The 19062-nt window shown below is 38.2% G+C and overlaps 1 protein-coding gene across 2 annotated transcripts in view; it reads right to left on the bottom strand.

The window, feature by feature from the left end:
* The window catches only part of gxylt1b (glucoside xylosyltransferase 1b), an 87955-nt gene that overhangs the window by 12678 nt on the left and 56215 nt on the right, over nucleotides 1–19062 (bottom strand). For both annotated transcript variants that reach the window (XM_043709049.2, XM_043709050.2), the window contains 5 exons: nucleotides 17738–17933; nucleotides 17090–17221; nucleotides 11860–12111; nucleotides 2444–2567; nucleotides 1141–1313 (listed from right to left, as the gene is read on the bottom strand). In XM_043709049.2, coding sequence (XP_043564984.2) covers nucleotides 1141–1313; nucleotides 2444–2567; nucleotides 11860–12111; nucleotides 17090–17221; nucleotides 17738–17933 — 877 coding nt within the window. The remainder of the gene's footprint in view (nucleotides 1–1140; nucleotides 1314–2443; nucleotides 2568–11859; nucleotides 12112–17089; nucleotides 17222–17737; nucleotides 17934–19062) is intronic.

The raw sequence follows: 19062 nt of genomic DNA, 5'->3' as shown, positions 1-19062 counted from the left end.
GTGTGCATGCTCCAGGACAGAGGGTAACCTAACATAGCAGGGACTTGTAAAAGCAGAAACATAACGTTACACGTTAGCTGGAGCAGGTATTACTGCCTCAGGATTCTAAAATTTAACTTGCAAACTTACTTGAATCCCAATTCCCATGGTGGAAAGCCCTGCCCTAAATGAATGCCAATATTAGCAGGAGTTTAGGGTCATGTAACCTTTCAGTCAAGAATTATGTATGTCAAGGGATAGTAAAAATAGCAAACCTATTATTTTTTATCATATTCATTGATTAGAAAATCTTGCTGCTATATATCCTCACCTCTGGTTTAGCCCAATTAGAGAGAAGATAACCCGGAGGTTGACCATTTTCAAACAAACTAATCTGGTAATCTGAGCCTTTTGTTATTAAATAACTATAGCATCCAAAGATAGATTCAAAAACAGTTTGATTTTCTTCCTATATAGAAGTAGATGTGCTACCTGAGGTGATTTTTTTGAAAAAAGTGTTTTTATTCCTTACAGAAATCTTGGGGAGGAGGGGGGAGGTGTTGGGGAAGGGAGAATGCTCATGGTAGTAAAAAGAAAACAGAACCGGACTTCATTTAAAATTGAAATATCTTCATATGCATTAGCATACAAGAAAAACACTGATGATTGGCACCTCAACAATTTATGGCAGCAAGTGCCTTATGATCTATCAAGGACATTGTGCATACAAGAAACTTACTAGTGCAGCTCATGTGAATAGGGTGGGGGAGGAACAGCCTAAATACACCAGAGCTCATTAACTGCTGGAGTGCTGTTCTTAATTGATGCAACTTTGCTATAGAATCCAGAAAAAAACACTCCTACACACATTAGACTAATTACAAGAGCCATTATTATTGACTTTTAGTGAAAAATAAGTCTTGCTCCCCCATATTTCAACATTGGAAAGTATTACTTGAAAATCGCTGTCTTAAAAAAAGATGTGACAGTAGCCAAGTAAATAACTCCTGCGAACAGAACTATGCATAAACAAAGTGACACCAGACCCAGAGGCAGCTTGTTGCATAGATTTCAAAAAAATAATTTTTCTCAAAAATAATAGATTGTTTCTCTTCATGGTACATTATTTTTCAGCTTTATTCCTGGGGCTGTAGTACTTACACTTTTTATTGCTTCATACACAGCTCTGAAAGCTGGCTGCTTTCCATCATGGTAGACGCCACGATTTCCATGAAGAACAAAGATTCCTTCATCCTCTGCTGCTTTGCAGTTGCTGCCATACATACAGTGGTCAGGTCGATAATTCCACTGACATGGAAAAATAAACAGGCTTTCTATAAGAGAAGTAATATATATAAAACAAAGTGCAGTACTAATGATAATTTCCTAGACTAAACTTTAGTTTTAAATTCAACATAAATGGATCTTTAAAATCTACAAAACCTTAATATCCATGACAATTTCTCAGTTAAGAAATCTATTTCTTAAACAAGAAATCTTCTGTTCTCAATAAAGCTACTCCCACAGAGAGATCTCTGATATTAACTAACTGAATAGAATAATGTCAGTGCATTCAAGGATATGTGTAACTTTGAGGGGAATTTGGATGCAGTAGTGTTCCCACACACTGCTTCCTTTGCCCAACTTGGTGGCAGAGATCCTGAATGTCGGAGGCATAAAGACAGTTTGCTGTGATACATTTTATAGATGGTACACGTTGCAGACAAGGTAGATAGAATTAATGCTCAAGTTGAGGCAGGTAGTAGTTGCTAATAAATTAGGCTTTTGGTCTGGATATTGTCAAGCTTCTTGATTATTGGAGCTACAATCATCCAGGCAGTTAGAAGTAGTTAATCATGTTCTTGCCTTGCAGATAATCAAATGTGTTGAAAAGCCAGAAGAGGAGTCTTCTTTCTAATTTGGTGTTGCCACAACATACTTTCAGCCCAACATGTCATTGATTTGCATTTATCAGCCCAAGGAAGCAAGTAAATAACTCCATAGAAGAAAATGAATACAAAGAATTGTAGAGGATGCAGAGATTCAAAATGGATTCTTGCATTATACAAGCAGCCAGTGACAAATACCCAATAAGTGGGATTTAAAAATGAAAAAAAGACATGAGGAGCTTTTAAATAATTATCACTCAAGGTAAGCGAGGAGCAAGGGAAAGAGAGAAAAGGGAAGTGGGGACACAACAATGTCACACTGGGGGGGCAAAGAATGGAGTATAACAATATCACAAACAGAGGCAGGATGACGTGCACATGGGGATGACAACGCCATGGGTGCGAGAGTGGGGGAGAAGCAATACCATGTGCACAGAAGTGAGGTGGGGGTTGCCACCAATCCAAGAGCGATTAATTGAGGCAGCCAGGAGAAGAAAGGAACAAAAGAAAGGAAGAGAGTGATCAGCAAATTGGCAAAAGAGCAAATGAAAACAACAAAAAATAAAAGATAGTACCTGGGTTTTGATGGAAAATAATATTGAGTAAATCTTGGTCTCCCCAAGTAATGTTGAGCTTGTATTTCTTGAAGAGAGGCAAAAGTAAATCTTCCCATTTCAGGCGGACACTTGTCATATCATTCTGTAGGATTCAAAAATTATGAAGATAAAGCTCACTTTGATTCAGTAATTTAACGTATGGGCAATTGACAGAGGTTTATTAATAGTTTTGATGTGCAACAGGTAATAAAAACTGATTTTTTTTTAAAAACAAAATGGCCTGACTCTTAACACAATTCACACAAAATATCCAATTCCAAACATGACTCAACAGTTGTCAATTTGCGAAATGAAGATATCTGAACTGGAGATTTACTTGCAACTATTGATTCATTTGGGCAGAAGTTGCAGGCTTTAGTTATCATCAGATCTCACTATGTTTTGTTGTCAATAGTTGAAACACATTTCATAATCAAGTAGAGAGCAGGCCATTCACAAAAATGGCAACCCAGGAAATCCTCATTCAGCACTGTTAGATTTTCACATCAGTTCATTTATTGGAACTGAAACTTCACTGAATATTGCAGATTAGTTTTAACATGGATTACTGTACCTGACCTGAATGGCACTTTCTTGGCACAATCATTCCCAATGCTACATCACTGTCTGAGGTCTGCAGCAGGGAGCTCCTACCCCGCAGGTCCCAGATTACACAGTGGTTCTGCTGCTCTCCAAAGCCTCCTGGCTGGGTAGTAATGAACAGCAAGACCCTATAGCCAGCCAACAGGAGCAACCCTATTGAGATCAGCTTTCCTAAAATAATGCCACTAGGCAGTGGCCATGACTTGGCCGGCAGCAATTGACAGCCTCAGCACACACCCAGAGACAGATAAGCAAATACTTTCGGACACAGACCCTAGCAAGATGTCCTCGGTTCCACTCTTAAAGTTCCCCCTATAGTGGATCCTGTAAGTACAAAGTTAAATCTAACATAAAGTGACAGATGGAAGAACTAAAAAAAAGTAGGAATTTGACCAAAATACTGCATTACAACTTAGGAGGTACAGATATAATGAATAAATCATTGTTATTCTGCTAAAGAATGCCCTGCAAGACCTAACTTCAGTGTTAACATTGATGGCTAGAGGAGTCAATGCTTCACTGAAGGTAACTTAAAAAGTTTTGATTTTTAGAAATACAAGACAATTTTAAGCGAGAATTTCTTGTCTCATTCTACTAAAGATGAATCAGAATGTCTGTAGAGCATTGCACAATGTGCACAGTCAAACAGGAGATGAAGCAAATCATATGTTGAGAGAAAACAACCGTCAAGAGAGATTAAAGAGAAATACGTAGAGGGAAAACCAAAAGGACTGGAATTAGAAATTGCAAAAAGGAGATATGGTAACCATATTTATGAGGCAGGATAGGATAATAGCCATAGAAAAACAGGCATACACAAAAGACAAGAATAACCTGCATGTGGAAAGAAATAAAAGACAATAAGGGATCAACCACACTTCGGGGTGTAGTTGTAAAAACAACATACAGGAATCTCAATTACACGGATATAAATTGACCAGAAGAGATAGGCAAAGGGAATAAAGTGAATGGAGTTTCTGTGTGTACAAAGTACTTTATAAACTGATTTACATATTCAATTGATTCACATTTATATAAACAGAATTAATGAATACATATTAAATATAGAGTTTAAACAGGACATTGAACTGCTATATTGCGGTTTTGTTTTTGCTGCATCTGGGGGTCACATTATGCTCAAGTGTAAGGGTCATAAAATGGAGTCACATTGAAAAATACTTTGGTAAGCAATGCATTACTGAGACTCCATGAATGAGTAAGGAAACAATTGGAGGGTTATGGCAAAGCCATGCATTACTTGCATGGTGGTGTTTAATTATGCTTTCACACTCTAGAAACATGCCCAGCCGGATCAGGGCCAGTGACACCACTGACAGCAATATCCCAGACAACTGCCTGTGTTAAATGAACAAGTTTGTTTAAAAAAATATATATATATATTTGGAGTGTAAACAATTGCATCATTGCTGGGATTTATGGATTTTGTCTTCCTCTTTGTATACTAATTTATCATTAGACTTCTGCTAGCCACTTCTACTGTTCCTACCAATGAACACAAAACAAAAGTCAAATATTTTACAAACACATCAATAAACAGGCCGGATCAGGTAAGGATAGGCCTCCTAATGGACAGACATAACACCACTGATAAAGCTATGCAATGGCAGATTTTTTTTTTCTCCAGTCTTTGCTAAAGAAATAGAATTGGCAAATGGAATTCAGAAATAAACAAATGCATTTAAAATAAAAACAAGTGAGCAGACTACACACTTTGAAGCTTTCATGAGTTTTCAGCAAATGAAGTCTTTTAAAAATATATATTTATGCAGAAGTTGTTTATCTGATTTACAACTTCTTCTATTAGGTGCACCAAAATAAAACTATGGATAATAGGTCAGAGAATATGGTACCAGGAACAAGTGCCAGAAGGGACTACAAGCTGGCTGACAGAATGAGTGCATAGATCATGAGTATAAAATAATTATTCAGATAGGCAGAAAGTGGGATCCACAAGGATCAGTATTGGGACTATTGTTCACAATTCATAATAACAATTTTGACTTTGAAATCAAAAACAGATTTGCCTAGAAATTCCAAAGAAAGAGATAGGTGTTTCAGCAGTGCTGATTTCAATTGTGCATTTGGATTGTTAGAAGTCTCAATGTAGCTGACTCCATGGGAAATGCCTGGTAACTTCAAATTTCTTTGGGACAATTAGCTGCTGGAACTGTCTGGAACTCTTGGAGTCCTGAACTTGGGGGGGTTGTGTGTGGGGAAAGAGAGATTTCTGAAAGTTGAGAGTCACTGAGCTCGACCGTTAATCAGGAACAGTAATAGAGAATTCGAACCTGATCTAACCCTTGGATAGAGTAAGGAACTGAACCCCCAACTCACACTGACCCTCAGCCAACTACACCAACCTCATTACCTACAAACCTTGCTGGACCAATCCCACATTTCTCACCTTTTTCTAACGACACAAATCTGTCACTGCTGAACTAGGCCCCTTACCCAGTTTTTAGCCTGACCCCCAACCCATCATTTATTTGCCACTCTGCCCCCTTCTCCCACTTACCTCAGCTCAATAGTTTTCAAAGTGGCTACACAACAATTAAACCTCAACACACAGCACTTACTGCTGAAAGGGAGAGGAATGTACGTCACTTTCATGTCAATTCTCTCAGTTGCTGGCTCCGGGAATTCCTGGATTAGCTTCCGCAGCTTTGTAAAGAACCACATTGGCTAGGAAAATCAATGACAAAGCTGATCAAAACATGCCTTTTTGTCCTTAATCAGAATTGGAAGCAAGTTTTCCAGTTCTGCGTGCAACTATCCAAATTTGTCAATGATACTAGATTTGTAGCTGGGGCAGAGATGGTGGAGGGACACATTAATACGCTCGCTAGTTATACAGTCACAGATGTACAGCACGGAAACAGACCCTTTGGTCCAACTTGTCCACGCTGACTAGATATCCTAAATTAATCTAGTCCTATTTGCCAGCAGTTGGCCCATATCCCTGTAAGCACTTTCTATTCAACATAACCATTCAGGTGCCTTTTAAATGTTGCAACTGTACCAGCCTCCACCACTTCCTCTGGCAGCTCATTCCATACATGCACCAACCTCTGCGTGAAAAAGTTGCCCCTTCGGTCCCTTTTATATCTTTCCTCTCTCACCCTAAACCTTTAGTTCTGGACTCCCCATTCCAGAGGAAAAAAAATGTATCAATTTACCCTATCCATGCCTCATGATTTTATAAACCCCTAAGGTCACCCTTCAGCCTCTGATGTTCAAGGATAAACAGCTCCAGCTTATTCCCTCTCCCTATAGCTCAAACCCTCCAATCCTGGTAAAGTCCCTGTAATTTATTTCCTGAATCCTTTCACATTTCACAACATCCTTCCATAGGAGGGAGACCTGAATTGTACACAATATTCTACCTAACCAATGTCCTGTAGAGCTGCAGCATGACCTCCTAACTCCTGTACTCATTGTTCTGACCAATAAAAAAAAAGCATACTAAATGCCTTCTTCACTATCCTATCGACCTGCAACTTCACTTTCAAGGAACTATGAACAAGGTTTCTTTGTTCAGCAATATTCCTCAGGACCTTACCATTAAATGCATAATCCTACCCTGATTTGCCTTTCCAAAATGCAGGACCTCACACATATCTAAATTAAACTCCATTTGCCATTCCTCAGCCCTTTGGCCCACCTGATCAAGATACAGCTAGGTAAATAATTTACAAATAAGGTTCAACACAGATAAATGCGATGTGGTACATTTAGATACAAACCGGGGAGGGAAGGGTCACTTATTACTTGGCAGGTGATAATTCAGGTGGGGAAGAGGAACAAACCAAAATTGGTGGTATAGTGGACATTGAAGGAGGTTACCTAAGAGTACAGAGAGATCTTGATCAATTAGGTCAAGAGGCTGAGGAGTGGCAAATGGAATTTAATTTGGATAAATTTGCGGTATTGCATTTTTGGTAAAACAAAAGGGTCAGGACTTATTCAATTAAAAGTAAGGCTTTGGGTAATGCTGCAGAACAGAGAGACCTGGGGGGTTCATGTACATGATTCTTTGAAGTTTGAATCACATGTTGATAGGGTGGTTAAGAAGGTGTTTAGTACACCTGCCTTCACTGCTCTGACCTTTGGACCACAGGAGTTGGGGATGTCATGTTGAAGTTATGAAGGGATATTGATGAGGCCTCTTCTGGAGTAGTGTGCAGTTCGGTTGCTTTGTTACAGGAAGGATATTATTAAGCTGGAGGGGGTTCAGAAAAGATTTACCAGGATGACACTGGGAATGGAGGGTTTGGGTTACAAGGAGAGGCTGGAATTTTTTCCACTGGAATGTAGGTGGTTTAGGGTTAAAATGGGTCTTTACCCTCGGGTTGGGAATTTCAGAATTAGGGGACATTTTTTTAAGGTGAGAGGAGAGGAATTTAGGAAGAGACGAGGGGCTTTTTTTTTTAAAAAAGGCACAACGGTTTATGTGTGGAATGAATTTCCAGGGAAAGCTGGTCCAGTTACAACATTTACAAGAGATTTGGATAACGTCATTAATAAGAAATGTTTGGAGGAATATGGCCACATCCACCAATATTATTTATCGTATCCGTTGCACCTGATGCGGTGTCCTCTACATTGGGGAGACTGGACGCCTCCTCGCACAGCGCTTTAGGGAACATTTCTGGGACACCTTCACCAATCAACCACACCGCCCTGTGGCCCAACATTTCAACTCCCCCTCCCATACAGCCGAGGACATGGAAGTCTTGGGCCTTCTTCACCGCCGCTCCCTCACCACCCGACGCCTGGAGAAAGGACGCCTCATCTTCCGCCTCGGAACACTTCAACCTGAGGGCATCAATGTGGACTTCACCAGTTTCCTCATTTCCCCTTCCCCCCACCTCACACCCCAATTCCAAACTTCCAGCTCAGCACTGTCCCCATGACTTGCCCTACCTGCCTATCTTCCTTTCCACCTATCCACTTCACCCTCCTCCCTGACCTATCATCTCCATCCTCACTCCCATTCACCCATTGTATTCTATGCTACTTTCTCCACACTCCCACCCTCCTCTCATTTATCTCTCCACTCTGCAGGCACTCTGCCTCTATTCCTGATGAAGGGCTTTTGCCTGAAACGTCGATTTTCCTGCTCCTCGAATGCTGCCTGAACTGCTGTGCTTTTCCAACACCACTCTAATCTAGAATCTGGTTTCCAGTATCTGCAGTCCTTATTTTTACCCTGGAGGAATATGGGCCAAGCGCAGGCAGGTGGGAATAGTTTAGTTTGGGATTATGGTTGGCATGGACTGGTTGGACCAAAAGGTCTGTTTCCATGCTGTATAACTATGTCTCAAAGTGGCCTCAAAGTATCGATACAACAAGTATTGAAAGGTGCATGAATTAGCCATGGCACATAACTGTTTATAATAAAAATGAAACGAGGCACTATACTTTGTATCTAAAGAAATGGAATTTGAAAAAGGCACTCTATGTTAAACAGGTATAGAAGCTTTGTTCTACTTAAGAATACAATGCAGTTCTGGCTGATGTATTGTGAAAAGTATATAGAGGCAGTGTATAGCATGCAAAGATAATTTACAAGAATGATAACATACGTCCTATGGATTTCTGTCAGAAAGGAATGGAAGTCTAGGTCACTTTTATCTTGGAAAAGTCTGTCTTTAAAATTAATGTTCTGTAAAAAGAATGGATGTAAAGGAAAACATTTCCTCTTGTGAGGAAAACATTTCCTCTTGTGAGCAAAACAACTAAAGGCCACCCTTACAAGATGTCACCAAAAAATCAAATAGTGTTTTTACCCGAAGAATGTTCAGAATGTGAAACTCTCTACCACCGATTGAAGCAGTTTTAGAGGAAGTGTGAGTTTACTGAATGGAAGGATGCCACTTGGCTTATCAGGTCTATGCAAACTCTGTTGCATAATCTAGCCATTCAAAATTGAAGGGTATTCACAATTACGATGATAGAGTTAGCAGGGGAAGAGAGGGCTGCAATACTGCCTCACAGTGCCACCCTTGAATTCGATTTCACCCTTGGGCAACTGTCTGTGTGTTTACATGTGTTCTCAGCATCTGTGTGGGTTTCCTCTGGGTGCTCCAGTCTCTTCCCACAGTCCAACAATGTACAAGTTAGGTGGGCTAGCCATGCTAAATTGCCCGTAGCGCCCAGGGGTCTGTAGGTTGGGTGGATTAGTAATGGGAAGTGCAGGATTCCAGGGAATAAGGTTACGGTAATAGGTCTGGGTGGGATGCTCTTCAGCGGGTCGGTGCAGCTCAATGGGCTGAACAACCTGCTTTTGCACTGTTGTGATTCTATGATGACAGGAGGCTCGGGTAGTTAGCACTGGCAGAATAATTGGGCCAAATAATCAGACTGCGCTAGCTATCCCTTATAATCTATCCTATCTCATTCTTTCCTCCCTTGAGGCTCTGAATTCATCACTCCACAATCCTTACAACCATGTTAACTTTATTGAACTCTCTTTACCACCGACTGTCCTTTTTCTCCAACACCACCTCCATAGTCCAGCAGCAACCATTATCAGCCCACTTGTCTCATGTCTTCCATTCACCAACATAGAGCAGTTAAGGCTCAAAAACAGCAACCAGTAAACAAATCTCAGAAATGTACAACTTTTATTTGGATGGGGAGAGGCAAGGTAAAGTCTCAAAACAGCACTTGGACAGACATAGCATTGAGCCATGCTCCTCATACGTTCAGAAGTTGAAACGCTTTCTATCTACTGGAGTTGGGAAAATGTACATATAACCTTAATTATTTCAGTAAAATGTTACAAGTACTTGCAGCCACATGACATTGCTGAAAGTGCAAAACTTCATTTGACAAATGTGATCAAAGCAGGCTGAAAGACAAAACCCATACCCGTATATTGTTATGACTTGATTCAGGTCTTGGGTATTAACAGAGAATTAACTTAACATATGTGATTATAAGCTTTGATTTGCGCATACAAAGTACATTCAGACTAGTCTCCAAGCTCTATCCTTCACCGACTGGCATAGAATGGAAGCAAACGTAGCTCAGTGAACACACGGATGATAGAAGAGTAAGACCTTATGGAGGTCAGAACAGGATGGGAGTTTTCAATTGAGCTGAAGTTTACAAAGGGTGGATTATGGGATAGCAGAGAAAGGGTTACTAATTGACACTAGGTCAGCCCATGGATAATCTCAATGCAGACGCTTCAAACAGTGACCAATGTAGATGATTGAATTCTTTAACAGATCATGATCTGTCACAAAGGCAAAGCAGCTGGAAGCTTGAGAGTGTTATTTCAATGATTCAGGAGATACATCTGTTGAAAAAACACGAAGGAATACAAAATAAAATCCAATGAAGGCTTAAAGAAGGCCGCAAAGCTAAATCATGCCAATAAGTAGGTCTTCAGTTTGAGCTAGTATGTATGAATGAGAGCAAGAGCACATGTGGATAAACAGGAATGTCTGTAATGGAATGAAAGAAAATGCCAGGTATGGTATACAATCCATTGCAGACACCTTCATATCAAATATTCCAGTTTAATATACAGCAAATCTGATTTTTGGTTTCTTTACCCCCAACTTAGAAAAGCATCTGTCACAATTGTTTTGTGGGCAGTACCTCTACTTTCCAAGCAGGTAGGAGCACCTCTTATGCAAGATTATTAATTAGCTAAATTTAATATTATTGGAACAATATTAACAACTCAATAGAAGATAACTAGCACAATATTATAGCTGGTTTCACCATCTTAATAAGCGACCAAGTTATCGCCATTTTAGTTGAAAAATAATAATTTGAAACTATGCAAGTACTGGACATCTGAGACACCACTCAGTAAATGAGTTTTGTTCCATATTTAAATTTTCCATCTCACACAATGTTAAGTGATGCCAAAGACAGTCTAATAGCGCCATCAGGTGGTCAAAGTAACTACTAATATTCAACCCTTCAGAATACTGTATAGACTTAAGAGACCTTTGTAATTAAATCATAATTAGAGATTTCTGCCATTATGTTTCGTTTCTAAATGCCTACTATAATAAGATTCTCTAATCTTATCATTAAATTTCTGATTATTCTGCTCAAAATTATTGGTATTAAGTTTTGCTTGTTTAACAAGTCTGCTGTTTAATGATCAAAATGATTACACAGTTGATTTGAACGCAATAGAATAAAACAGGAAATGGCAGGGAGAATATCAGTTTGGGTTCCTCATTTGGATCATTATCCTGTGACTGCAGTTAAGGAACTTGCAAATGTGCACAGTAACAGGATCATTGTGTTTGGACAGTTAAATAAATCTCTCCTCCACTGTCAACACTCCAGCACATTCATTTATCTTTCTCGTTAAAAATTCCTTCATCAACACAAGGGACACTTAGACCATGAAAGTGTATAATATTAATTGCAGCTTCAGAAAAAGGAACTGAAATGATTTTAAAGTAAACACTAAAATAGTAAGATTGGAAGCAAATATTCAGTTACACTTGGTCTGGCAATTGGCTTGGTATTTTATTCTATAAATTAAATACAGTATGATACCATACAATTAAACATTTATTAACTAAATTAAAAACAATTTTATTCAATAGTGGAATAATTGTAACAGTAAAAAGGGTCTACATGGAAATTACTGTTCAAAATTCACTGAAGGATTTCCTTGTTAATTCACTTCATATCTCTTCAGAGTGCATTGCAAAAGATCACACAAACCATAAAGTATGTAAAATATTACCGCAGTTCAATACATGAGCATAAAACTTCCAGATCACACTTACCTTAAAGTATTTTTTTCGGATACGGGTCATGTTCATCAACATAACGCCAGAATTGATTCCAGTCTTTCCATAGTATGGATGTCTGGCAAAACGGTTGTACCAGCCAATTCGTGGCTCCTCATGTTCTGGAGCCATTCCAGCAATCTGAGTATGATTAAAATCTTCAAGAAATGCCCAAATATCATCCATCGGACGCAAAAAAAGAATGTCAGTGTCTACGTAGAGCAAAGAATCCACTTCTTTGAGGATCAGCTAAAATGAAAGGACAAGCATCAAGAAGAAATGAAATTACATTCTGTTCAAGCAGATTCATGCAAATATGTGCTAATACAGACTGTTCAAAATACCTCTATTTGCTAGCACTTCCATTCAGCACTGATCACAATTCTGCAAGTCAGGGTTTGCAACTTCAAAATGCTCAATATAGAGGTAAAAAATTAATTTACTTTACAACAATAATAGTCCCTTGACAGATGAACATTAGTACTAAAAGCCAGTTTCATTGGCAAGTGCATAGTTTTGGAACTACCTTAAATATTAAGAAGATTTTCATCCTCGGGCACTCATTGTTTATCAGTGTGTCCACCAGATGAGGATCTCAGTTTATTAGTCTTGCTAACAAACAATCAAGGTTTAGCTCTGGAACAAAACCACACCCTTTCAATTAATTGGTGTAAAATCACTGTAGTTTCCCAATTAGCATAACCCAAAATATATTTTGTTATGCCCTTCAGTTTTCCATTTGTTCTTTTCGACCATTTTAAGTTGGTGGTCTGAGACCGACAAAGACATTTTTGTGTAGATATCTTCCACTGGAAACTTATTGATTATTTGGGAACATGTGCATCAATGCCAGCAGACAATTTCAGTGCCGACGAAACAATACATCATGGGCTAGGATGATCTTTTGTGAAGGTATCTAACATTACTTCTAATTTTAACAAATTGACAAATATTTAGCATATTTTCAAATATCCTGAAGCTATAAGCTTTGGCTGGCACAATCAGAGGTTCGCCAGTGACAAAACCTGCTGGGGGAGGTGGGGGGGGGAGGTGGTGGGAAAGCGCAGCTCTTCATATAAAAATGACGCTACTCAATACATGAAAGTCATGTCGATGGGATTGGTCAGACTTGCAAACACTGCTCAGTTGTCAGCAGGTAGAACAGGCTTCACAGCTTTTAGCAGCACTATTTGGGAAGTCTCTTATCCAACTAAGTGTCACTAAGCAATGTCAAGCAGTTTGACTCAACCTATTTAGAATGGAATACTACTGGAATATCTTTGACTTCAGTGATACATCAATTCGGCAACATTCTGTGGCTTTTACTAGAAGTTGATTAATGCTAAACTGGCTCCCTGAGCATGACAGGACAAGTCCATGATACATGATTTACCTTACTGAGTTCAAATAATGGTCAGCATTGACTGATGCAGAAGTGCCACTGACTGTTTCTTTCATTAGTCAACAAATTTGAGTCTGCTTTATTTAATTTGCTGCAGAATTTAGAATTGTACAAGTCCAGACAAGTGAGGAAGAATGCAAGTTAAATATGGAAAACAAATAGCACTGGCAGACTTTCTCTGCCTACTAATATTTGTCTTTATCTTTGAATTGGGGATGAGAAGGGAAAGAGAACATGGCCAATTGGGAAGAGGACAAGATGGGTGCTGTGTGTGGTCAGAAAGCCTCTACAAGGCTCCTGCTGTTGTCTTTGGAAAACAGACATCCATCATAGCCCTCAGTTAACTTTGCCTGGCCCTTTGAGAAGTCTTTGCATACTGGAGGACGATTTTTTATTTTTAAGTTTCTGCAAACCCAAACCATGACAGATAATTAGTAGTGAGGGAAATAAGAAAACAACAAGCACCACTAAAACATTTTTACACAGAATCTGGGTGCTCCTGTCCAGGCAAACATATGGTTTGTGGGTTTGGAAGGTGCTGTTGAAGGAAAATGGGCAAGTTGCTGCTGTACATCTTGTAGATGGCATGGACTGCTGCCACTGAGCACTGAGGTTGAAGACAGTGAATATTGCAGTTAGTGCATGGGGTGCTCATTAGGTGAATTGCTTTGTCGAGCTTCTTGAAGGTTGCAGCTCGAGAAACAATCTAGATAAGTCAAGAGTATTTCATTACACTCCCGACTTTGCCTTGCAAACAGTGGACAGGTTTTGACAAATCAGGAGGAGAGTAAATCATTGCAGAATTCTTAACCTCTGACCTGGTCTCTAGACACTGTACTTATATGGGTAGTTCACTCAGGTTTTGGCCAACAGTAGCTCCAGATTATTCACAGATTGATGTAGAACCTTTTGTCAAAAATGCATTACCACACTTCATAAAAAAATACTCAGGGTGATTAAAGTAATAATTGATTTGAAGAAATAGAATTTCAATAAAAAGCTTGCGGTTTTTAGAGAAGGAATTCAAGAAAGTAGGATCAAGACATTGAAAGCTCAACTATTGATGGTGGAATGGAGAGAAGTGAAACAACTGAGGGCAGGAATGTGCTGGTAATTGAACCCCAATACACCAAGAGATGTATCAAAGCTATGTACTTTTTAATCACAAAAATGGTCAATTTTGATCTCTCAATTACTATTAATCAGACCAAATGAGAGACTTATACTAGCTTTCTTAAATAAACTCAAAAATAACTTCAAAAGATAAGTTTGGTCATAAAAATGCTAAAAGCAGTCAGTAAATAAACTATTCTTAACGTCTTAAACACACATCTGATAGAGAAGTCGATGCAGCACTGTAAACGTGACTTTTTTTGGAAAAGCATACAGAAAAAATACAGTCTGAATAAAAAACAAAGGATAAAAATAAAACGAGACATCTCAGTCCAGTCATTTTGCTGTTGAGATTGCAATGCAGTCAGTTGTAGAATTGATGAGATTTTCAAAATCATACTTAACTTCTAATTGACTCTCATCTGAACTGAAGATTTTAAGAGTTAGTTGAAGATAAAAATACAGATTTCTGGAACATTCTCAGGTTCCCAGTATAAATGTTGCTGACAGAGATCTATGGAGCAGGGTAGGTTTCCTCTTTTCTGACAGACAGACAGAGCCACAAATGGATCACACACCTAGGTGTGTACTGAAAAATAGTAACTCCAGTTCAGAGGTGGTTCGTAGGTAGCCTCCAGAACATAAGGTTCCATCTATTCCAAACAATGCCAGAGAACCAATTAAAAGACAATTCCCAGAAACCACAAGTTCCCTTAAAACCCTTTCAATCCAGTATATACAGAACAGTCAATATTCTAGTTCCATATAGCCCTTGGATATAATTTTATATTCTAAACACAGAGCAGATACAAATTACCATGATTTGACTGGTAGAGTTGCTTGAGACTATAGGCAGTAATTAAGATAGGCAGTAAGTAAGGAATTTGACTTTTTTTTTTAAAAAACAGCTACCGTCAATTGGCCATAATTATTATAATATTGGACTGTAGAATGCTCAAATAAAAAAGCTAAAATTTCTCTATTTAATAACCATTGTATTACGAAGGCTTTATATTTTAATATTTTGAGAATTAAGTTTTGAAGAATTGCAACAAAAATAATTATTTCACAATCTGTGGAAATACCTTTATTCAAAAATGGTTCCCTCATGACCACTTTGGACATTGGAACTATTTTTAAATGAAAGAGATTTCTTGGAAACCAGATGATTTCATCTAAGTACTTGGAATCACTTCTAAGAAAACACATGAATGACTTTATGACTGGGAGGGGGCTGGTTTTGCTTGGAAACTGTTCAGCTTTCAGTTGGGGAAAAGCCAGCTAAATAACAGGCTACTCAGCTCTTCCTGCAACAAGCTAACTGTGGGCCCAATGTGAAACCCGCTGGTCCTCCTGAACAGTTACTCCAAGACTTCTCAATACTGTTTTCTGAGCAACCTCCATCTGCTAAGGCTCCAGCACTGCAGGCATTGGTCTCGTGAGCAGTCTTTGTGTGCCATAATGCCAGATTTAAAGCTCTGAACATTTCACACCTTGTCCTTTTTTTTCTTCAATAACTAATTGTTGACCAAAAGTCCCTTATCCTTCCCCAAAATTAAATCCCAGTTGAAAGAAAAATCAGTTTTTTTTATCCCTATTACTGTTGTGTGTAACATATGCATGCATAAATGCAAAGTGTCCACTAACTTTTCATCTGAGTTGATGATAAAATATAAGTTATTCAAAGCAGTGAAATAGCATTCATTAATACACCTGATTGATGGATTTTCTTTAAGCTAAGTCTAATGCAAAGAAATCCAAGTGAGAGCGATAGCAAGAGAAAATCTGCCCAAAGAACTTTTTTTTCCATATTGACACCTTCTTTCAGGGTATGGGAATGGCAAGATATCAGAGATATTCATGCAACCCAAAATAATGTATTCTATTTGCAAACATACACCAGGTCTGCAACATAATTTGCAGTTAATCTGTCATTTCAACTTCAGTACTGTATGGAAGATATTGAATGCAAACAATGAATAAATGTCCACTAACTCGACACTAATGGAGCTTTAGCAGCAATAGGATTAGTGTTAAACCAAGGAGCTTTTTGTCAACAATTTGTTTTGGCAAGGAGTATAAACAGATAACTACAGTTTCCACAGTGGGGATTCTACTTCTAATTCAAATAACTCCGTGGTATTAACATAGGGTCACTTATCTTCTAACTACCTAAACAATAGAAGTACGAAACTGCTGACCAGCACCTCCCTATCTTGAATACTACAATCGTTTAATTAATAATCAGGAGCCAGCTGGAATTATTTTTATAAACATAACTTATACCCAAACAGATTCCTGTTGACGTGGTTATTTGAATGGAAAGCCGAACTGCCGCCATACCTAACCAAATAGCCCAACTTCAAAAGTTCAAGACAAATTGAAGATGTTTATGTGTTAAGTTGAAAAATTACTTTAACATATACATATTTATTTTTGACTAGACAATTTCAGGAAAAGGTTCCACACTAACACACCTTTCAAACGAATAAACATTATAGCCTCAAATTACTTTATAAAATCAATCTGTTCAAACATATTACGTACGATTCGCCTTCAGGGCAGGTAGAATTTAAAAGATACCTTCTGATCAAGAGGTAGGGACATTACTGCTGTACCACAAAGCATTCTGATCAATTTGTTTACAGACAAGCTGTAACATAATGAAATAACATAACTGCAATGCCAATGTAAAAGAAAAATAAATCTTACAGGTAGAAAGAGTCGTTGGGAAGCACAGGGCTTGAACAACTTCTTCCATATTGCTGCAGTTTCAGCTGGAAATGTTATTGGGTAGATAGTGTGATTAAACCTCTGATGAAAAGCAGTCTTCCAGATTTCCAGCTGTTGGCCAAAAAGAGATATATTACTGATGGGTTATTCCATTTAAATTCAAAGCCAAAAAAATAACTCCTTCAAAATAAAACAAATAGTCACTGGAAAGGTAGTAGAATTTGCCTCAAATGGTACTCTCTTATTGAAAAATCAATCAAGTGGCATTTAGTTGGGTTTTTATTCTGTTGTGGGTAAGCAAATTTGGAGTGTCAGTGTGGACTTGTTGGGCCGAAGTGCCTGTTTCCACATCGTAGAGATTCTAATTCAAATAACTCAGTGGTATTAACATAGGGTCACTTATCTTCCAAGTACCTGAATAGTAGAAGATACCAAATAGGGGGCATCTTCCATGAAGAAGATATTGAAATAGGCAAGGTGAGAAGACAGAGAAATGGTGCAGTAACTGAATTAGATAAAAACATTTCTAAAACTTGCTTTAAAACAATCTGGCTCAACATACAGATGGGCATTTTTTATTTCTTTGTAAAACTTGTTTAAATAAGTGTGAGCTATCCAGATACATACTGTACTGTTGAACTTGGTATGGAGTTCATCCTCTGCAAATATGTGAAAATGAAGTGGCTTCTGACTAAATAAAATGGCAGACTTCAGCATTGTTAAAGTTTCTTCCAATCTTTGTCCACACGTTACCACGGCCAGATGCATCCCTGAAGAAAGCTTTTTTGATGAGTTTGCAGGGTTCCAAGTTTTTGCTTCATGCCTGTCAAATTAACATTTTGTTAAAAATAGATCACAAATCAAGGTACTCCATACTGCAAAAAAATCAGAAACTGAGATATGTTCTCAGAAGTGATGTTTTTGCTCTGTGAATTGATGCAAAATTGATTTCTTAGTAACAAGTAAAGTGGGTGTTTTAATCTGCAATACTGCACAGTAAACTTGTGGAGGCATCTTCCACCCATTATAAAACTTATCCAGTTTTACTTCAATGGATTCTAACAAAATGGAATTCAGAGGTTTTTTTTCCCCAGATTTACCGCCCAGTTGGTAGTGAAAATTACCTCTCAATTTTCTGACTATTTCATATTTTAAGAAAGGAAACTTCAATCAGCACAGCTCTCCAGAATCCTCATGCCTGTGTTCCACATAAATCAATACCCCATTTCACTTTTACTTTACCATATGTGTAAGCCTTCTTTACAATGTTACAAACCCTTCTCCAAATTTAGGGAGAAAGGTCAATTTTTCTCAGTTTCATTAAAATTATTTTAACTGCACACTCATAACTTAAGATAGAGTGAACATTTTTTTCTTAATTATTACTCTTGATCATTTTATCTCTCTACTGCAAGTTATACATCTCATGGAAATACTTACTCAAATTTTAAACTAGGATCGGAGAGATTTATGGTGCAATTGTTAATGTGCATAATGTTACTGATAATATACAGATGTCCATCATTGGGCAATTGTTAAATTTCTACCTCATTCAAAAATACTAATGCAAGAAATGAAAAATAGCTCAGTTACACAAAGAGATGCACTTTCTGTAATATGCAAATTATATTTGGGTACATTTCTACAGATAACGGTTGCACTCCTTATATCATCATCAGGTAGCTATTCTTTACATGCCAAAGCAGTCAGTTCTGGTAAAATGCAGATAGAACGCTGCCAGATCTGACTGTGTCCTGTGTTCAGACACATATGCATTCCAGAAGAGTATGTGGGACAATGTTTAGGAAGTCTAGTAAATAGGATATTCATAGAGTCAGACGGCATGGAAACAGATCCTTTGGTCCAACACATCCACACCGACCAAGGTTCCCAAACTAAGTTGCCCCCACTTGCCTGTGCTTTGTCCACATCCCTCTATTCACGTTCCTATT

The sequence above is a fragment of the Chiloscyllium plagiosum genome, unplaced genomic scaffold (genome assembly GCF_037043375.1).
Source record: "Chiloscyllium plagiosum isolate Xiang-an unplaced genomic scaffold, Cpla_swu_hap1 HiC_scaffold_19, whole genome shotgun sequence".
Classification (NCBI taxonomy): Eukaryota; Metazoa; Chordata; class Chondrichthyes; order Orectolobiformes; family Hemiscylliidae; genus Chiloscyllium; species Chiloscyllium plagiosum.
This window is presented reverse-complemented; position numbering and strand designations above follow the sequence as displayed.